Below are 23203 nucleotides of genomic sequence, written 5' to 3' on the forward strand. Positions count from 1 at the left end.
CCAAAAGGGAACCCTACTGCATTGTTCGTGGGAATGTAAATTTGCTCAACCACTTTGGAATGCAGTATGGAGGTTCCTCAAAAGACTCCACATAGAGCTCCTCTATGATCTAGCAATCCCACTTTTAGGCATTTACCCAAACAATCACAAACAAGGCTGTACTAAAGCTACCAGCACAAATATATTTATCGCAATATTATTTAGGATAGCTAAGATATAGAATCAACCCAGATGCCCCTCAGTACATGAATGGATCAAGAAAATTTGGTATATATATACAATAGAATTCTATGCCTCCATCAGAAAGAATGACATTGCCCCATTTGTTAGGATATGGAAAGACTTGAAAAAAATTATATTAAGTGAAGTAAGCCAGGCCCAAAGAAACATAGGTCCCATGGTTTCCCTTATCTGCAATAACTAGTATATGTCTAGGACAAGCAGAAGAGGTCAAAAGCTATGTACATATGACCATATAACCTGAGGCTAAGTGAAATGAACCCTAAGATAGGGACAGAAGAGATTTTATCTTTCTTGCTGTTCTTTTTAATATACTTATAATGTGCTATGTGATTTTTTTGTTTCTTTGTATGTTCTTCCCTCATGGTACAATCCTTGTTGTCACTGTATTTGATTCTGGTGTCTTGCATCTTGTATACACATTTTTCTAATTTGGGGAGGGGAAGGGAAATAACAAACTTCTGAAATAAGGATTCAGGATGACCCATTGTAACAATGAGATGTACAAGACACTATGTTGAAATGAACTTTACAACTTTGGGAGGGGGAGGGAGGAGTTGGGGAGGTGGAGAGGAAAGGGATGGTAGGGGAAAAACAAAGGAGAGGGTAACAATGTTGGAGAGGAATGGACTCATTACCTTGCTCATGTAACTCTCACCCCTCTGTACAGTATCTCTACAATGAAAAATATACTTAAATTTTTTTAAAAATCTTAAAAATGGATTCACCTATTTTTATTATTACTAACAGAAGTAGAAATTAGTATGTCACAATCAAATGCATGACATTGAAAACAATAAGAAAAAAGTGAACAACAAATTGACAATCTTAAGTTTGAATCAGTTCATGTTTATGTATTGCTTATTATGATGATGCTCATGAATTTAAGTTTATCAGGAAATTCACTTCATTTTTTAAAATAATCCATTAAGTTTTGAAAACAGCTTTCCTAGTAAAAAGATCAGTTTAATTGAATTTATGTAGCTAAGGATACAGTAAAATTAGACCTTGTTTGTTTGAGGCAAGCAAAATGATTTGCTATATAGGCAACAGGGCATAATTAGGCAGGCATGCAGAACATTATGACCAAATATATTACAAAAATATGCCAGCTGAATTACTTACCTTTTGTACCTTAGTCCCTGCATGAATCAAAATTTCTATTGTTCTTAATTTAGCATTATCTTCATTTGTGCAAATGAGGCAGAAGTTATGCATTCGTCTAGAAAATTCCTACTCATCCTCCAAGGACAAGTTTAAATGTCACTCCTTCTATAGTATTCGTATATCCCCTTTACTCTTGTTTCATTACTCCTGACAGAGTCATGATTTTTTTCTGTCTTCTGTGCTTCTTATTTCTTATTTCTTGTATTTCTTTAATTGTTGTTTCTGTAATTTCTGTAATTATTGTTTTAATCCATCATCTGCTTCCATATACTAAGCACTACCCCAAATTTTGTACAGTGGAGGACATGAAAGGCAGACCAGCGATTTCAACCCAGTGAGATTGTGTTGTGTGGTATGTGGATGCATGAGATTCTGTGAATGGAGATAGGATGTGTATGTAACTCAGATTGTGGCATCTGGAGGCAAAGAGAAGACATTTGCTGGAGGAACTAATACTTTCTCCGAGTCTTACTGGCTCTGTAGGCTTAGGTCAGTGTTGTAAATTCCAGACATAGAGACTTGGGTTTGTAAGACGTCAGACATATGAGTCTGGGTGCTTGTTTTCTGGAGGTTACCTGGAGTCATATATCTACTTGAAGTAAAGAAAGGAAAGAGAGCTATGCAGAGCCCAAGTCCAGAAGACCTACCTCTTTCTGCAGAGGCAAGGAGTTTTTATTGTAAATTTAATGAGGGCAAAATTCACACAAAAAGAAATCTCTTGGGGAGAATTATGGAGATGAGATGGGAAGAATGTTGTCTATTTTTGCAATAGTCTAAGCAAAAAAGGGAAGTCCTCCATGGTTTTTGTGGCAGAGGACAGAAGGAAGCAATAGTTTCAAGGGTGATTTAGACACATGACAGCTGATGTGAAGGAGAAGGAAGAGAATTTGCCAATGCCATTGAGATTTCAGGCTTTTGGAACTTATTACTTGGTGTACTGCCAGTGTGTATACACATATGTACCTCTTCTTATAGACATATATATATATATATATATATAAATCTATATAAACGTTTACAGTCTTATATATAGATTTTTATATATGTAAACATTATATGGACACTATATAGAGTCTAAAATGCTCTCTCTATATGTATGTAAATATATAGTCTGTTTCCTTACTAGAATGTAAACCCCTTCTTCATCCCTAAAACTCTACAAACCAGCACATAGAATGTTAAAATACTAACAATGGAGCTGTGTTAGGACAATTACTCACTCCAGTTCTTTACTTAGGAAGTAACCAGGCTGCACATAAGAGAGTCAATAAATGCCAGCATGCATTCTTAACCATTTATACTAAATAGAATGGGTATGAGGCTTTGAACAATGTATAATATCATCCACCATTTGAATTTAAGGTTCTTTTTGAGCATTGCCTTATATAAATATGTCTAGAGACCATGGAGGAGGAAACAAATGACAACCCTGCCCAGTGGATAGAAAATCCATGGTCATCTATAACAAGAACAGATGTTATATGAAATTCACAGAGCCCATGGAGTCATAGACCATGTTCCATGAGAAATGTTCTCATGAGGAGCATTCTTTACATTTGTATCCTCAGCACCAGGGGTAGAGGCCAGCATGGAAACAGTTGGTTCATGCCACTGAAAGAATGAAACCAACAGTTTCACAACTGAGGATGTTCTTATTTCCCTGCTTTTTCCATCCGGATAATCGGTATCTGATTTAGAGTACATTTAGAACCTCCATATTCCAAAACCTATTCTTGGCATTCTTAAGATAGAAATTTGAGTCTTTAAGTGCCTGTCATTCATTAGTGACTTTTCCTTCTGTTTCCCCTTCTCTTTCTGAGATTGACATTTTTCTCCCCTTCTGTGTCTTCTACAGACTGAACACTCTTCCCTCCTTGAGTTTCTCTGCTCTCTCTTTCCTTCATTTTCTGCTTTGTTATCTCTTCCTCCAGTCCATTTTTAAGCAGGATAACTTCCTGATTGAGGAGCGATGCAAAAAATGGATATTTCCTATACTGGGTAGAAGTGAAGATAACACAGTTTATTATTACATTTGCAAAAAAATTAAATAAGTTATTTTCCCTTTGGGTAACAATGCAAAGTTATAAGCTTTTCATGTTTTATTGAAAGAAAATATCATAAGAAATGAGAATAGAAGGATGAATTTAAACTTAAAATGAAGGAAGAACACATCCCCCTTTTGTTTCCCCACAGAGAACCCAGGAATGGGTTACTTTATCATTGTGGTTATTATGTCAATTACACTTTGGATTCAGATGTATCTGGAAATGATTGAGCACTGGGGAATTCCATCATAGATTGAAATGGAGCGGGTTATGGATCATTGCCCAATTATAGACCTGACCTTCTATTTGTGATAAAAGAAACAGGGGCTCTATACAAGGCTTTGGCACATCTGCAATCTGATGTTGACATACTTTTAAAGAGCAAATTATAATCTGTTGAATTTGTATGAATAATTAATGATTTGTGACTCCCCTGGCAGCTTAATATATGCATTAAGTTCTTCATGAAGTAATAAATCATGATAAATACTAACATCCATGATGCTGCCCTTGGTAGAGATGCTCCTCCATACAGTCCACATAATTGATGCTGATTTATCCTATTAATTCAGAGAGCCACACCCACTTCAGCAATGTGGCTATATTTCTAATTTCTTCTTACCTCATCAATCCATAACTACATTTGCTATATAGACTTTTGCTATTTTCACAAGCACGGATATCATATTTGCCTTGGGATATTTGAAAACATTTCACGATTTCTCCTGTATAGAGGTCAAAATTCAATTAAAACAAAGAATTTGAGCCAAGAGTATTTATCCTTTTGTTTAACACATGCCAAACAGTCCCTTGGAAGAAGGTATGGAAAGGTGTGCCTCTGTCCATTAGCGGTATGGTCAGATCTGGAGTTTAGAGAATCAGAGGAAGGAACAGCCTGGGAAATGAATGTAGAGTGATTGCTGCAAAAAAAAAAAAATGATTGGCTCTATTCCAGAATGGAACATTTTTCATTATAGTAACACTAGTAAGTATAATTTCCATGCATGGGAAGTCATTTGAAAAAAAAAAAGCCAAACCCAGAACTGATTATATTGTTAAATACAGTGGAAATGGGCCAGTGAAATCTGCTATCTAAGATGATTCATGATTAATTTCTATGACTTTCATGCATTTCAGAAACACATCATTGTGCCTTTCTCATTTGCGCTACAGATTGAAATATTTCCAAATCTGTGCCTGTGCCATGAAATATTTCATTTCTGTCAAAATGAAACTTCTGATTGGAAACTGAGGTACAATGAGTGACACATGTATTTGCTTCTGTAGATATTGTTCCAACTATTTTTTGCTTTCTTAAAAAGACTAGCTCTAGGGTAGCTTCTGAGCACCATAGATCTGGCTGTGTCAAAGACAAATACTTTTTTCCCTTAGGATGTATGACTTGAGAATATATCCTTAGAATACACAGAGCATAGTGAGCCACAAATAGGAATACAGCTGATAGATGAGACCCTTCTGGGTTTGGGATTTTAAACCCTTTTTACCACTTACATAGGAACAAAAAACTCAGGTGCCTTCATGCTGTTTTTATTCCTGTGAGAGAACAGAAAAGGATGTCAGTTGCAGTACTGACATTCATATTGTGAGGCAACCAAACTCCAGTTTACATGAAGCTGGTATTTTGTGACAGGATTATTTCCTTTAGCATGGGATCCTTAGATTTTACCCATCTTCCAGCATGTGAAAGAATATCTTTTCTGTTTAAGTTTCAATAATGATCCATTGAATATACACACATGTGTGCATTCTCTCTCTCTCTCTCTCTCTCTCTCTCTCTCTCTCACCTCTCTCTCACCTCTCTCTCTCTCTCTCTCTCTCTCTCTCTCACACACACACACACACACACTGTTTTATTCATGGTGAACATTTGAGTTGCTAGTTGCTGTCTCCTCTTGGCTCTTGGCTATTGTGAATAAAGCTGCTTATGGACTTGGGAATACAGTGATTTCTTGGACCTCATTCTCTCTTCCTTGAGGAATAAACCCATATTGATAATATAACAATTATGTGGTACATTTTATAGAGGAAGTGCTATCACGAGTTCCACAGTATCTGTGCATTTTACATTGCCACTAACAGTGCACAAGTGTTATAATTTCTCTAGATTTTGTCAATACATGTGATTTTCTGATTCTCAGTTTATAGCTATCCTAACAGATATGAGAAAGAAGGGTTTCATTGAAGCTTCCCTTAAACATGATTTAAAATATAAATTAAAATGCAAGATTAGTTGATTTGCAGTGTAGACGGAATTAAAACAAACTATTTCTATATTTTTAACTAGCTATATTTTAACTATATATATATTTAAATTTTGGAATCTATAGTTGAGAAAATATATCTCAAATTTCCAAAGATTTTATGAAATTCTTAAGGAAATGATAAGCTTAAAAGACACAAAACAATGCTTTTGAATAATGGTAATGCTACATAACAACACTTTTCACTTTTGAAAGTGGGTCGATTTAGTTGCTTATTCTTAACTACTAAATACATAAAATAACCTAGCTAATCTATTTCTCTCTCTTTCTGGAAAGCTTTCACAGCTTCGAAACTTGACAGAACTTCTTTGTGAATCAGAAACTTTGAACTCAATAGAGAAATCATGCCAGATCTCTCACATGAGCTTTGGGAGTCTGTGCAAAGACAATGAATTTCATGTGCAACTTCTCGAAGCAGCAGAACTGGGAACCGAAATAGCAACCAGCTTACTGTACCATGACAATATTGTATCTGAAAAACTGAGGGATTTGCTGACTGGGGATCCAAGCAAAATTAGTTTAAACATGGATCGGTAAGTGTTCCCATTGTCTCTGTCATTGGCAAAATCCTTTCTCAAAATATTGTTATGCCTTGTTGTATTTCCTCTCTTCTGTCTTGTTCCAGGCTCTTGGAACAGGCGTTGCAAATGAATTACTTGGAAAATATCACTCAGTTAATACCAACCATAGAAACCATACTGCATGTCAATAACAGTGCTGATGCATCTGAAGAACCAGGTGATTTCCCTTTTCTGTCTTCTCACACTGCGGTTTGGGGAAGTTCCCAGCCAAACCTGCTTTTCTGTCTGCCCTACACAGGAGAGATCTGAAGCAGACAATGGAAGCAGGGAATCTTGATTTCATAACATAATGATCTTCAAATGTTAACTAGTTAGACCATTTACTTTTTGTTTCTCTACTATGTTAAAGTACATTCGATAGGTTACTGAGTAAGGATGAAATTCATTTGCTTTTGTGAGAATAATTTGATTAAGGTATTTTTGTTAAAAGGTGCACTGCTAGGTGCAGAAATCTCAATTCAGAACTTTGCATTAGCATTCTGAGCATGATGTGTTATGTGGTACATTTCTTCTTTGTATAATAACTTCAGCACTGAAAAGAAAGCCATTCTGAATCTTGGACAACAATCAGTGACAAAATTAGAAAGGTGCTAAATCTAAAAGTAAAAAAGGGTATATTTGCATGATGGATATTTAATTCTTTTTGCAGGGGGGGGTCCGGTCATGGGGCCTGAACTCTGGGCCTGGTTGCTGTCCCTCAGCTCTTCAGCTCAAGGCTAGCGCTCTACCACTTGAGCCACAGCACCACTTCCGGCTTTTTTTCTTTTTGCTTATGTGGTGCTGGGGAATCGAACCCAGGGCCTCATGCATGCAAGGCAAGCACTCTACCACTGAGCCACCTTCCCAGCCCCTGGATATTTAATTTTTTAAAAAAGGAACTAGCCAGGAGCTGGTGGCCCATGCCTGTAATCCTAGTTACTCAGGAGCCTGAGATCTGAGGATTACAGATTCAAAGCCATCCCAGGCAGAAAAGTCCATGAGACTCTTTTTGCCAATTAACCACCAGAAAACAGAAGTGGAGCTGTGGCTCAAAGTGGTAGAGTTCTAACCTTAAGCAAAAGAGCTCAGGGACAGCACCCAGGCCTCACAAGCCTCATTACTGACATTAAAAAAAAAAAAAACCCTCACCAAAAAACCAAAACTAAAACCAAAACGAAAACAAACAAACAAAATCCTAAAGGACATTTGCAGAATAGAAATTGCCATATATTAAAGTAAAATCAAAATATTGTTTATGGTGTCTTTAATGATCCAGGTATGAAATAATTGCAATTGCTGTACTAAGAGTTTGCAAGTAAGCACATTTTATGTAAAAAGTAGATAGTGATTGTGTAAATCTTTCATAAACTTTAGTGTGCTGGATAAAGTTAAGGGAGTATGCTCTGTCCCATTATGCTATGGGTTTATCAGACCTGGTCCTAAGTTGATAATATCAAATGAGGCCAAGCTAAAAGGCATTTTTGGGTTTGTGTGGTGCTTTGAATCAAGTGGAGAGATAGTTATTGAGAGCATGATGTGATCAGAGTCTGTGAGGAGACTATGTTTTCCTTGAATCAACCTTGAATTGTAGACACCTCAGGAAATTTATAACCCAGAGCAATCTGTTACCGTGAGTTAATGATATAATAAGAAAAAAGTCTAAGTCAGATAGAAATAGATCTAAAGATGCAAAGTCTGCCAAAACTGGGAGACACGTGTTTTTGACAAGGTATGTATGTTGAATACACTTTAAATCTAGAAGTTGTCTCTGTGTTAGTATGACTTAAACAATATCATTACAACTAATGTGATGTGTGTGTGTGTGTGTGTGTGTGTGTGTGTGTGTGTGTGTGTGTGCGTGCGTGTATTTCTTGCAGGTCAGTTAATAGAAATGTTTAGAAATGTTGAAGAACTGAAAGAAGAGCTGAGAAAGACCACAGGGATGTCTCGCGTGACTGTGGACAAGTTGCTTGCCATTCCTATTCCAGATAACAGAGCTGAGGTGGGGCTTCATGATTTGTGCTTATGGGCAGGTGTAGAAGATTAGATAGCATTCATATGTGTTAAGAGTATTTAGCAGGTAAATACCGAGGAGTTGCTTATTCATCCAGTCAGTTTTTCCTATAAATAAGAAAATTACCAGTCTACCTAATTTTTCCATGTCAATTGACACATTTTCAATTGACATGTAAAAATTGTATGTATGTCTTCATGGAGTAACAAGGTAAAGTGATATATTGTTGCAAATATAGAGTTTAAATCAAGCTGGGTGGCAGGTGACTCATACTCTTAATCCTTGGTACTGAGGAGGCTGAGATCTGAGGATTGCAGTTCAAAGCCAGTTGGGGCAGGAGAGTTCATGATATTCTTATCTCTGATAAACTACTCAGAAAAAGCCACAAGAGATGCTGTGGCTCAAGTGAAAGAGTGATAGCTTTGAGCACAAAGAGGCTCAGGGATGGTGTCTAGGCCCTGAGTTCAAGACCTAGGACTGGCAAAAAATTTTTTTAAGAAAAGATTAAACCAGGAGAATTAGTGTTTCCATTTTTTTTTCTGTCCTCCTTTTATTTCTTTTTTTTTTTTTTAATTGTGAAAGTACTGTACAGAGGGGTTACAATTACATGAGAAAGATAATGAGTACATTTCTTATCAAGCAGTATAGCCTCCTTTGTTTTCCCTTCCCATCCCTTCCCATCCTCCCCTTGACCCCCTCCCCCCACCTAACCCTCCTCCCCCCTCCCCACACCCAATCCTCATCCCCCCTTCCCCCCCCCCACCAAAGTTGTAAAGTTCGTTTTGACATAACGACTTGTACATTTCATTGTTGCAATGGGTTCACCTGTATCCCTATTTAAGCGATTTGTTTTTTCCCTTCCCCTCCACAAATTATACCGACATCAAATACAGTGTAAGCAGGGGTTATACTGTGGGGGAGGGACATACAAAGCAACAAAGAAATCATCTTATAAATGTATTAGAAACAATCGCATGAAAGAAAAACATATTTGAATACATATCTTAGGGTTCATTTCCCTAACATCAACTTATCTGACCTTTTCTGCTTGACTCAGACGTATACTAGTTATTGCAAATAAGGGAAACCATGGGACCTATGTTTCTTTGGGCCTGGCTTACTTCACTTAATATAATTTTTTCCAAGTCTTTCCATTTCCTAACAAATGGGGCAATGTCATTCTTTCTGATGGAGGCATAGAATTCCATTGTGTATGGAATAGTGTTTCCATTTTTTTAATATTTATTATTTCTTTTTATTTGGTGCCTTTAACCATCTCTCTGTTATAAAATATGTAAGTTTTTACAAACTAAAGTTCACCTTACTCCTTAGCACCCTTGAACTGATTCTTTTTATATGACTGTATTTGGTACTCATCACCCAATCTCTTTCTTTCTTCTTCCTCACTACCATTCCTAGAAAGAGGCTTAATCCTTTTGGGGACGTGTTACTGGGGATTGAATTTAGGGCTCCACATTTGAAAGCCATGTTGAGCCATGTCCAAGTCTTTCTGTTTATTGTACACCGCCTCCTACTAACTTTTCTTAGCTGGCCTCAAACTGAGGTCCTCCTGTTTTGACTTCCTTAGTAGCTGTGCTACTACACCAAGCCCAAGTGGCCTAACTCTTAAATAGGAGAAAAATTGTGAAACAAGAATATTATTGTGTATTCATTTCCTTATATGTTTTATCTGTCTCCTCATCTTCATTTTGTTCTCTTCTTTACCTGCAGACAGATTAAAAAAAAAAAAACTACCAGCACATTTACAATGACCATGATAATCAAATTGTCTAAAGCATATTATTTGCCCTTCCTCTAAGGATATCAAAGTCAAACTTCAGTGACCTAATTGGCGAAAAAGAACACAAAGACCATTGATTCTTCATTGCAACTTACACAAAACTACATATTCATTTTTACTTTTTTAAAGTCCCAACACTAAGACTTAGTATACATAATAGACAATAGTTAAGGAAACTGTAGGTAAATTTGTGGTTGTGGTAAACATTATTTTTAAATGTGCAAATGAATAATGTTCTTTTCTCCTAGGCGGTTAATAGAGTTTTCCACTTAGAATGTCTTATCTTTTATCCCTCTTCCAAGCCCATTGTTTGGAAGTGTCATAGAAATTTTCGAAAAGAGCTGCAGAGATGAAAGCTTCCTCTGTTCATCACTAACATGTGACAGAGAGTGTCATTTCTAAGCACAGCTCCATTATTCTCCAATATTAGATAAAGTTCATAAGAAGCCTTGACACCCTTGGAAGATATTCAAGTTACTCGTGTCATTTAAATTGGTTCCCCCACACAAGAGTGAAAAACAGTCTCCTTCACTCTTGTCCTTGTAGTGAAGTAATGTTTATTTACATCTTCCCTTTGATCTCTCCTAACATCTCATATCTGTAATCGGATGTTTGGCTTCTGAAGAGCAGTTTGAGTAAACAAAAATATACAAACAGAAGGGGTGCGCTCTTATGACTTCTAAGAGGAAAGGGGAAATGTAGCTTTTTACCACCTCGTTCCAACATCTGGAGACCATAGAGGCGCCATCTTACTTCCCCATAGCGTGTTCCAGCTAAAAGCATGACTGTCTGGGATGAGTGATTGTGGGCTTTTTATCATTCCAAACCCAAATAGTATATTATATAAGATGGTAACTTTGAGTAAGTATTAAAATAAAATGCAGTTTGAATCCAACAGGAGTAAAATATTTAACAGGAGCACAAGGCTAAAATTGGTAATCTTCTCAAACCCACTCCAAATTTTTCTTGGTATCAGTGATTCGGATGTCAGAGACTTGTCCTGATACCTGACCTCTTTCTTTTTCCTTATCTTGTTCCTTGTGTTCTTTTTAGCTTTGTTCATAGTCACTAGTGCTTTAAGAAGTTAGTTAATGTACTCATTACCTTACTCATGTAACTATAACCCCTCTGTACAGTATCTTTACAATAAAAATATATTTAATAAAAAAGATTATTTAATTCTTAGGACAGTTTGTTATAGTTTAAGATTTATAGTACACTAAAATCTCAGAGTGGTCAGGTTCATAACAAACTATTTTTTCTTCCTTTCATTTGCAGATTATTTCTCGTGTATTCTGGTTGCATTCTTGTGACTCTAATGTCACAAACCCCAAACTAGAAGATGCCATGAAGGAATTCTGCAAGCTTCCCCTTTCAGAGCGATCCCAACAGTCTTACCTCATCGGGCTCACCTTGTTGCATTACTTGGACATTTACAACTTCACCTACAAGGCAAGTTGCAGCTGGTGCTGGCTATATTGATACACATGGTTTAAGGCAAAAATTTTAACCACAGTTGCATGCACTCTTCTGCCATAAAAGATGAGATCAATTATATAACTTTCACAATTATGACATGATTATAGAGCCAACTGGGGCTTCAATTAAAGACATTGCATGGTTACACATTTACCAAATAGATATTTAACTTCCCATCGATTTAGGTAGACTATCATTACTTGCATAGTAGAACAAAAGAAATGGTCATTGTCAGGGAGTAGTAAAGTTGAAAATAACTCCACTGAAACACTAGCACTTGAGCTACACTTCTACTTCTAGCTTTTTGCTGGTTAATTGGAAATAAGAGTCTTAACCTGTGTGCCTGAATTTACTTTGAACTTCAATTCACATGTCTCAGCCTATTGAATTATTAAGATTATAGGTTTGAGCCACCAGTGCACAGCTTGAATGGATGTGTGTGTATGTATGTATGTATGTATGTATGTATGTGAATATATGTACAAAAGATGGTCTCATTTTATAGCCAATGCTAGCTTAAAACATATGATTTACCCATTCAGTCTTCTGAGTGCTGGGATTATACTTGTGCACTATCACATTAAACTGTAAACTTCTCTTATTCTTCCCATAGCATTCTATCTCACTCTTTAGAATTCTACCATGAAAACATCTCTCCTATAAGTTTTCTGTACTTCTCTCTTTTATTTTTGTTGGTTTCTGTCTAATCTTACAAGGTTTTATTTATTTTAATTTTCCTCTGTTTATGGGGCGGAGGGTGCAGTCATAAGCCAAGCATCGCCAGGCTATATCCTCAAGACTAATTTTTGACAAGTAATGCTTACATGTGTTGATGGGCTACAATGTGATATTTTTAATACATATATTTTTATTGTAAAGATATTGTACAAAGGGGTTACATACATTTCCTATTGAGTTACAGTGTGATATTTTGATGTAAGTGTATAATATACAAAGATTAATTCAAGCTAATTAACACATCCACCATCTCACATACTTACTACCATTCTCTGGCCAGAATGTTTAAAATCCATGTGTTTGCAGTTTTGAGATATTCAGTACATTGCCACAAGCAATATGTTACGCTGAACAACTATTACTATGTAGTAGATTTACAAATCTCACTTCTCTTCTCTCACTGCAACTCTGCACCATTTTACCAACACATCCCCTGTGCCCTGTGCCCTGCAAGCCTTCAGTCCCCTCCATTTCTCCTCTCTGCGTGAGTTCAGCTCTGTGAGAGTCCACTGCGATGGTGGTTTGTGTTGTATTTGCGTTCCCATGACTCCCTTATTGCACTTAGCATAAAGCTATCCAGGTTCGTTCTTAATGTAACCAACAGAATGTTCTTCCATTTTAAGGCTGTCTATTATGTATGTAAGGCTCACTTCAGCGGAATCCTAAATGTGTCTGCAGGTCCCTCAGCCTTTTGCTTATTATATTGCTTGATATATCTGTTCCTCCTCTTAACTCAGAACTCCTTGAGTTCAAGGATGGTGTCAACTTGTGTTCTGCCATATACCCAGTCCCTCACCCAGTGCCAGGAACATAGTAGGCACTCAATTAATGTTTACTGAATACATGAATGAATATTTAAAGTATCTCCCTCTTGTTTTTAAAGCAGATAAACATGATGAGATTAACGTCAGTAAGCCTGACAAATTACTAGATTCCCAACAGAGCTTTTTATGGATAGTATGTCAATCATGATATGGGACTTTCTCACTTCTAAAATCATTTGTTTTTGTCAACTCATTGGGATATAATTTACATACAACAAAATTTACTTGCTTTAAGTGTACCACTCAATGATTTCACAAATATTTTAAGTTAACATACACCGAGTTGCACACACTTCTGACATGTTATTACACATATATACTGCACAATAATCAGGTCAAACTAGTTACAACATCCATCACTAGAGATATTTACCATTTCTCTCTATTGGAATAATTTCAAGTCTTCTCTGCAAGGTATTTTGAAATACTCAATTTACTGTCATCAGCTCTAACTATCCTATCAAGCCAACTGCATCCCTTTCTCCATCTATTCTTCCCTTGTGCCCTTCCCAGGCCTGGTAACTACTATCTGTTTTCTACTTCCAGGAGGCCCACGTTTTAATTTCCACCTGTTAGTGAGACTGTATGTCAAGTATCTTCCCATGCCTGATTTTATTTCACTTAACATAATGTCCTTCAATTTTCACCTACACTTCTGCAAATGACAGAATTCTTTTTATGAGTGAGAAATACTACATTATGTCTATGCCACATCTTCTTTCTCCATTCATCAGGCACTTAGGTTGCTTGTGTGCCTTTGATCTTAGGATTATTGCTGCAATGAGTGCATGTGCAGGTGGCTCTTTGACATTGGTTTCATTTTCTTTGTATTTATCATTAGTACGGTGATTCCTGAATCATAGGTTAATTCTATTTTTAGGTTTTTGAGAAACCTCCATACTGCTTACTGTAATGGGTCTACTAATTTATGTTTCTACCAGCAATTTATGAGAGTCTGTCTTGCCATTTTTGTTCCACTTCTTATGTTTTTTTGATAATAGCATTATAACTGGGGTAGGGTTAGATTTATTTATCATATAATATTATGATATCATATATATTTATTGCCATTTCCCTGATGATAGGTGATGTTAAACATTTTTCATGCTTGGTCATTTGCACATCTTCTTTTGAGAAGTACCCATTCAAGTCCTTTGCCCATTTTTAAGGATTTTTTTTCCTCTTTCAATTCAATGATTTTTAAAATAAATGTATACATTTGTGCAACTATTACCACAATACAATTGTGGAACATTTCTATCACCCAAAAAGAAGCCTCTCTAATTATTAAATGTTGTTTGAAATCACTTCTTGTAATAACATCTAATCCAGGCTACCTCTACTTTTATCTCTATATATTTAGCTTTTCAGACATTTGATATAAATTTGATTGATTATATGTGGTCTTTGTGTTTGGCTTATTACACTTAGTATATTAGTGAAATTCCTACATGTTATAACATATGTCACATTTTTATATTGCAAATCATATTCATTTAAAGATATACATGTTGTTTGTCTATTCACCTGGGTTGTTTCTACTTTTTGGCTTTTGTTATACTTGTTTACATACAAATTTTTGTATGAGCCTATGACTTTACTATTCTTTGGTAGTTACCTGGGAATGGAATTGCCAAATCATCTGGCAAATTTATGTCTAATGATGTAATTAATATTCAAAACACTGTTCAAAGGCTGTGCCTTTTTACACTCTTCTCTGCAGTGCATAAGGGTTCCAGTTTCTCCATACAAATCATTTATTTTTAGTCCATTTCCATTAGGTATTCTTCCCTAGGAAAGATCAAAAGCCCGTCGAAAAGATGATAGAGCTCTTCATAAGGCTGAAAGAAATCCTCAATCAGCTGGCTTCTGGCACACATCCGCTGTTGGACAAGATGAGATCCCTGAGACAAATGCACCTGCCCAGAAGTGTTCCACTAACCCAGGTAGAAAAGTCATCCCATGAGATTCCCATCAAAAATTTCTTTCTGTCATACTAACTTTGATTTAAGATCATGTACAATAAACTCAGCTTCCAATCTAGCACATTGGGGGAAAAACTGGCCGAAGAAAACACTCCTAATCTGGGAATGGTTTTTGCCACTTAAATTGGTAAAGTGTGTCATCGTCTATTTATCTATACTGAGGATTCGTGTGTTAAAGGAATTGCTGGAACTAAGATGATCATAGGCATTACTTTGCCTTCTATTTATTGTCTGTAGATTATAGAATAGTAACACATCTTGGGTTTTTGTATCTCAGGAAATGTACAAAAGCCACCGTATGAGCAACCCCCAAGGATCCTTCAGTACCATCTCACAAGCATTGTGCTCTCAGGGGATTACTACCGACTATTTAACTTCCATGCTGCCTTCTTCTCAGAAACCAAAAGGCAACCATACCAAGGATTTTTTGACTTACAAGCTCACTAAAGAGCAAATTGCTTCAAAGTATGGGATTCCCTTATATGCCAGTAAGTGTACTGCAAAATAAGCATGATAATTATTCATAATGACAATTAAGAACATTATCAAATCTGTCTCCATCTTTCATGATAAGTGATGTATTAATTTCCCCCAAGAATAAAAATAGAAAACACTTATATGGTACTTAACATAGGGGAAGCATGCTCTGTTATTAATGCATGCATATCTCACAGTGGCCCTGGGAGATATCTATTGCCCTAGTCGGTTTAAGGGAAAAGAGGAACACAAAGGCTATGTAACTGGTTGACATCACTCAGCTTTATTAGATCATTGTTGACAGTGGACAATCACAAATCACTTAATAGTGGGAATGTATTTCGAGAGGTATTGTTAGGAGATTTCCTGTTTGTGTGAGCATCGTAGGGTAAACATACCAAACTTAAGGTGGATACAGCACGCCTAAACAATTTAATCTTACAGGAACACTGTCATATAGGTGGTCCACCATTGACAAAAATATCTTTATGCTTCATTTGTCTGAACCTAGCATTCGTTAGTCATACAGATTTTTCATTACCAGTAGATAATACAAAACCTTGCTTTAAATTTCTCTGAGTCAATATTTGTAGCATTAGAAATTGAGATTCCATATGGTAGAGCTGCCCGAATGCCATGAAGCTATAAACATTTAGTGGCACATCAAAGATGTTTACTTGATCTATAAACTTTGAGATGCAAAATGTGATCCGTGGAGCTCTTCCAAAAATATATGAATGTTTAGTACAGCAATTGGACTGACTCATTCATTCATCTTTTTATTGATTCAACAAACATTTATTGAATAGTTTATGTATCTGATAGTATCCCAGTAGTAAGTTTTTGTGTATTTTTACAAAATTAAAGGTTGGTGAAATGGATCTGTTGGAAGTGATTCTGAAATGCAGTTTTCAATCTTTATGATTCCTCATGGCAAAATGCCACCATTTGTTCTAGGCCTTCTTATTGAGTTAAACTTTCTCACCCAAAAAAAGATTTGCTACTATGTTTTGCTTCTATATTTTCCTCAATATTAGATACCTAGCATCCGTTAATATAGGCAGTGTTAATGCATATATTTTGAGGTATAATAATAATAATTTGTGTCAGTTTACCATAAGAGAGTAGATTTCAAATGTAGTTCAACTGTAGATTTGCGAGTAGATTTTATAATCATATTGAATGATTTTTTTGCTTTCTTTTTAAGTAATGTGTGATAATTATGCCTACAGATGGGCTTATTTAGTGAATGATTTTTTTTCTGTTTGAATTTTTACTTCCAGCACCATTTTGCTTTTCCCTTTACAAAGACATTATCAACATGCCTGCTGGACCTGTCATTTGGGCTTTCTTGAAACCAATGTTGCTGGGAAAGATTTTATATGCACCATATAACCCAGTTACAAAAGCTATCATGGAAAAGGTTTGATTCTTTTAACTCAGTGTTTCTATTTTGAGTATTAACATGTCTTTTTTATAGTAAATAGCTTCTAATTTAATTTTAGCTGCCTCTGAATTCTTTGTATCTCAGCCACTCTTATTGTTACCTTTGTATTTCTGAAACTGTTAACTATTAATTTTCAACTTTGATCTCGGAATTGTATAAACAGCGTAGGTTGGATTGGATGATTGCTTTTTAATAGAAATGAGTCATGTTGACATCTGAGAATGGATTTTAGTTGAATCAACAAGGCCTCAAACTTTTAAATTCATCACAAAAAAAGCAGAACATTTTTAACTGGTAGCTAGCTAATTATACAAGTAAAAGGATTGAGTCATCATAACTAGTTTGAATCATTAAAATATAGGTTTCGTTTCCATATTTGCATGTATAGCTTAGTATTTCATTCATTTCTCAGTTGTTTGGCTTTCATTTTGTTCCTAATACATCTATTAATGTAAATAAGAAGGCTACCAATACTGCTATACCATACTAGTTATTATAGATCATATCCATATACTTATAGTTTTACATAGTGGTATGTGTTTTTGTTTCAATGAAATGAATGTTCATGATTCAGGTATTGATAGATATTGTATTTTACTTTAATGACTGTTGTCAGACTACTTTCCTTAAAAGGCCAAGATAGGTCTGCTTCCAGCAGCGACACACAAGAGTATCCTTGAACTGGAATATTCTTTAGTAGTGAAGTGTATCTTTAGTAAAAAAATGAAAGCTTTGTGAAATATACTTAAGATTTACTTTCATTTTGTCTATAAATTTACTCTGGACATCAGGGAAGCCCAATACTTCCAGAGCTTTGTAAATGATTTGACCTTTATAAAACTTTTGGCTGTGTAGGAAATTCCTGAATATATTTTTATAATTACTAACTACCTTTCAGAACTGTTTTTGAAGTTATGTAACATAATTTTAGATGTGATTTTGAAATATAGGAAAAATGCTAATTTTCTTTTGTTTCCCTGTTTTTTTTAAGTCTAATGTAACTCTAAGGCAGCTGGCAGAACTAAGAGAAAAATCTCAAGAGTGGATAGATAAGTCACCAATCCTCTTTAATTCCTTCCACCTGTTAAACCAGGCAATTCCAATGCTCCAGGTATGAGATGGTTGTTACTTGCTTTAGTTGGAAATAATTCCTTGAGATTTTATTCATCTTTATTATGTGAAGGCAACAACACAACATCCATATTTAATAGATTATAATTACTTCTTCTCTGGAGATGGGGTCCATCTAAGACTAGATAACAGATCTATCATTCACATTCTAAATTACCCATCCCTCTTTTATGGAATCTCCTTTGTCTGTAACTCAGAGATAGTCATCTAACAGACTAGCCTACAACTAGTGACATAGATCAATAGTCTTACTTTATCTATTTCTCTTCTTTTGATTGTATTGCTTTCTTAACTGGAATTCCTACAGTGGTAACAGTCTGGAGAAAATTAAGTACATGTTACATAGTTGTTACTAACTTCCAAATGTGTTTCTGTAGATAATACACACAGTGTTCTCAGTGAAACAATGACATTGGAGCCTTAAATTCAAGGTCATGTAGGGAAGCAAATGTTTTTATACCCAGAGGAAAAAAATGTCCTAATAAACTGTCACCTGCAAAACATAAACAAAGCTTCAGGTTTACTCAGGTGTAAATTAAAAGCTTAACATTGCAGCTCTAGAAAAATGTACATTGCTAGGTCAGTATAATTTGCAATTCTTAAAAGATGAAGGCTTTTCTAAAGATATTGAAAATCACAGACAGAGCTATTAGCAACTAAATACCAAATGGCTGAGCTTGCCTACTTATCAACTAGAGGAAAGAAAATAGTCAGGAATGATGACAGTAGAAAAGTTGAAAACAGTGGTTTTCGTGGCAAAGAGAAGACCTTGGAAAAATGATGATGCTCTAGAATAGATTTTACAAAAGAAAAAAATGCTATTATTTTTTAATAATAATGCTTAGGAAGCTAAACCTGGCATGAATGATTTGTATCATATACTTTTGTTAGTATAATTATACTCAAAAATTGCTTTCCTCAGTCTTTGTTTTGGTCAACAAGTACATATAGTTATAAATGTAACTTGAATTTTAAAAAATAACAAGATAAACATGAAAATAGATACTTAATACATTCAGTACATATAAGATGAGTAGGGCTGGGAATATGGCTTAGTGGTAGAGTGCTTGCCTAGCATGCATGAAGCCTCAATACTACATAAATAGAAAAAGCCAGAAGTGGTGCTGTGGCTCAAGTGCTATCCTTTAGCAAAAGAAACTCAGGGACAGTGCCCAGGCCCTGAGTTCAAGCCCAGGACTCACAACAACAAAAAATATATAGGTGAAGTAAACTTTTCATCAGACTTTTCCCAATACTTTGCTATTTGATTTTTGACTTGAAGTTTAAGTATGCCCATTTTAAATGACTTTTTCCAGCGACTCTCCAATAACAAATATTTCTTGAATAAAACTTTATTAATGTATGAATTATACTAAATGGAAGATTGCTGTTTTCTCCTAACACCGTTTTTTTTTTTCTGTGAAGAAAAGAAACAGATACACATGGTGATTTATTAAGGAAAGTTTTGGTAGCTAAAATGGAGAATTAACAAAAAGATTTATTCTGTGCATAATAGTCCCAAAGTACAGTAATGAGCATCTCTGAGACTGTGTTCACAGAGGGATTTTCATCTAAGGGAAGTATCTTTATTCTGACCTAGAACAAAATAAATTGCTTTTCTCAATTTTTGTTTTGTCGGCCATGGGGCCTAAACACTGAGCCTGGGCACTGTCCCTGAGCTCTTCAGCTCAAGGCTAGCACTCTACCACTTGAGCTACAGTGCCACTTCTGGCTTTTTCTGCTTATGTGGTGCTGAGAAATCGAACCCAGGGCCTTATGCATGCAAGGCAAGCACTCTACCACTGAACCACCTTCCCATACTTGCTTTTCTCAATTATTGAAGAAATAAACATATACAGTTTAAACTTTAAACATTTAACACAAAATATGGCTCAGAAGCAGAATACATGCTTAGCATGCACAAGGCTCCAGGTTCAATTCCCAGCAACATATAAGCAGTAACTTACTTTTTCAAGATGCAGTTATAAAACACATGAGAAACTCAAGTCAAACTCTTATCTGACAGTAGTCAGTGGAGTAAAAAGAGGCAGCAATACCTATGGCAGGAGTAGAAATATAAAACTTGTAGAATTTGAAGCAACTGTTACTTATTTATTCAATTGGTTGCATATTTATTTATTTTTGTTGGTCATGGTGCTTGAACTCAGGACCCACGTGCTGTCCCTGAGCTTTTTTGCTCAAGACTAGGCTCTTCTACTTTGAGCCACAGCTCTACTTCTGGTTTTCTGGTGGCCAATTGGAGATAAAAGTCTCACAGACTTTCCTACCAGGGCTGTCTTTGAACTGTGAACCTCAGATTTCAGCTTTCTGAATACTTAGGATTACAGGTATGAGCAACCAAAGCATGCATGGCTGCAATTATTATTTTTTAACTTTCGGTGTTTCTATAGATTTAGGAAGTGACTTAAAGTCTTGTCACTAATTCATTCCTCCATCTTCATAGAGTTGCACTTTTTAGAGTTCAAACAATATTAAAATAAGGCACAGTGTTTCAATGCTGAGTCATTACTTACCTTGCTCTTATAGAAAGGTAAGGACTTGGAAGAGCTAGTGGTATGTGCTAAAAAAAACTCAGAGCTGAGAAGTAGTTATTGAAATACAGACCAATTATGATGACAGATTCCATGTGGACATTGTGCTTGTTAAAAGTTGTTTTGATTTGCTTCAAGAATACAAAATTCAACCATGAACCATGTTAGTTATAGAATATGTTAAGAAATTTAAAAATGTAACCACTATGAAGAAAACGACTCTTAGGTTGAATATGATTTCCTAATGTTGATAATGATGGTCAGATCTGTCTGCTTTTAGTGATCTGCCCAATGTGTGATCATGGGAAAACAAAAATCTAGCCTTTCAACCTAGCATTATCAGCCACCTTCCTCTTTCTCTTTCTGCAGAGTCTTTGCAAGGTGATGTGTTGATAATCCCCAGTGGTGGTTACTTGGTTTTACTGTGGCTTTTCTTTTTTTTAGACAATGATTAAACATGTTTTCTTCTTTTTTTTGAAACTGATTTGTATTGTATTTTTTTAGAATACTCTAAGGAACCCTTTTGTGCAAGTATTTGTGAAATTCTCTGTGGGACTTGATGCTGTTGAACTCCTGAAGCAGATAGATGACCTTGGTAAGTTCAGCTGTACAATCCTCTTATTCATTGTCGTCTCAGAAGTGTGAAAAACATTGTCTCCTTTTCTTCTGTATTTAGCTTTTAGTTAGCTAGTGGAAGAAATGTGAGGCCTTCTCCTGTTACCTATTTCAGATAGTAATGATTATTTGAACACTCATCTGCTTTTAGTTTCAATAATTGTACTGCTACATGCAAATTCAGCTCTCATTTCAATCATAGGTAGGTATATGGAAGTAATAAGCACCTTTATCTTGTTTTGTCTTTTTTCATTTCTTGGTAATTTGATGCAAAGCACATCCTTAAGGACACAGGAAGAAGAAATTATTTATTTCAGACTACATTTTACATTTTATCCCCATTTAGCTCAATATCACTTAACTAATCCAAGATATAATTTGAAGGGTTTAGAGTTAACAAAAGAATGTGGAGGCTCCAGAGAAAATAAAATCAGTATTCAAGGTTGGGTTTTCCTCTCATGGTCATTTAAAAGGAACAGGCTGCAAAGGATCAAAGGAAATAGTGTGAACTTATGCATTCCCTCTGCCACATCCCCATCTTCAACCCAGAGGATGCAAGACATCTAATTCAGGCTGTGTCTGATTCACTGTTGCTATGCAACCATGAGTGTAAGGAAGAGACTGAGAGCATCAGAATTTGGCAGTAGCCCAGACAATGCCCCACCTTCCCCCGCCCTCCCGCACTGCTGGGACACAAATGACTTAGGTAGTATACCAGTGGAGAGGAATTATGCTCATATTTGTATATATCTCTAGAGTATATAATTGTATGTATTTTATGAACGTCAATTAAGGAAAGATATTAGAGGATTTATTCTCTCAAAATATTATTTGGATAAAGCATTATTTGATAACAATATCAGGATTACACTAAAAAGTTCGTATATAAATGTCATCACTCTTTACTTTTAAAATAGGAGATAAGGTTTAAATGTAAAATAAAGGCAAAATAAACATAGCAATGAGCCTAGTATGCTTGAGGCCCTAGATTTGCTCTCAAAAATGGAATATGCATATAGATAGATATATACGCATACATTTATATATATATACACAGACATATATGTATACATTCATGTATATAATATATATGAAAATATATATGATTGAAATATATTGGTAAGACTGCTATGTATAACTACATATATAACTAACATCAAAGATACTTCATTACATACTTCAATTTTTGGAGAATTGGCTGCGCAGACATTTCTTTGATTCTGCCTATCAGACTTTCTAAAGAACCCTTTGTAATGTATTGATTTCCATTGGCCTCTAGCAGCTACTGTTCTACCAAATTTGCTCCTCCCCCACCAATGTTCACATCAAGGAAAACTTTTCGCTTTTAATTCAAATGAGAAAAGCATTTTAAAAGTTTCCCTCTGTGAGAAACTTAGTCTCATTTTGAACAATGTAAGAGTCATATTTAGATTTGAGAGGAACGATTTGTGATGCTTACAGCTTTCTCAGTATTCATGATGATTGAATTAGTAAACATTTAATTATCCAAATGATTAGGTAATGTGCAATTTGTATTTACCCTTTGTCTGAGTTGATTCTTCACCAGGAATCATGAAATTGAAGAACAATCAAATCCTCTTATTTCCAAAGTAACTACCTGAAATTAAATTTGATCATTTGTCTACATGAATATTAGACACCAAAAGATAATTGATATGAACATTTATTTATGTCCTTATTTATTTATTTTCTTTATGTATGTATTTATTTAGAGCGTAGCCCATGAGATTTAGAGTCTTGTGCATGCTAGGCAAACAATCTACCACTGAGCTATCTCCTCTTTTACTTTTTAATCAACAATATTAGAAAGTAGCAAAGATTATCA

At 35.5% G+C, this 23203-nt stretch overlaps 1 protein-coding gene across 2 annotated transcripts in view; it reads left to right on the top strand.

Annotated features, from left to right (window-relative positions):
• Positions 1-23203, top strand: part of Abca12 (ATP binding cassette subfamily A member 12) — a 177656-nt gene that overhangs the window by 95783 nt on the left and 58670 nt on the right. For both annotated transcript variants that reach the window (XM_042679132.1, XM_042679133.1), the window contains exons 12-20: positions 6011-6267; positions 6360-6472; positions 8172-8296; positions 11388-11561; positions 14932-15096; positions 15413-15623; positions 16896-17035; positions 18051-18170; positions 21247-21337. In XM_042679132.1, coding sequence (XP_042535066.1) covers positions 6011-6267; positions 6360-6472; positions 8172-8296; positions 11388-11561; positions 14932-15096; positions 15413-15623; positions 16896-17035; positions 18051-18170; positions 21247-21337 — 1396 coding nt within the window. The remainder of the gene's footprint in view (positions 1-6010; positions 6268-6359; positions 6473-8171; positions 8297-11387; positions 11562-14931; positions 15097-15412; positions 15624-16895; positions 17036-18050; positions 18171-21246; positions 21338-23203) is intronic.

This window comes from Dipodomys spectabilis, unplaced genomic scaffold (assembly GCF_019054845.1).
Source record: "Dipodomys spectabilis isolate Male_0828 unplaced genomic scaffold, ASM1905484v1 ptg000051l, whole genome shotgun sequence".
NCBI lineage: Eukaryota > Metazoa > Chordata > Mammalia > Rodentia > Heteromyidae > Dipodomys > Dipodomys spectabilis.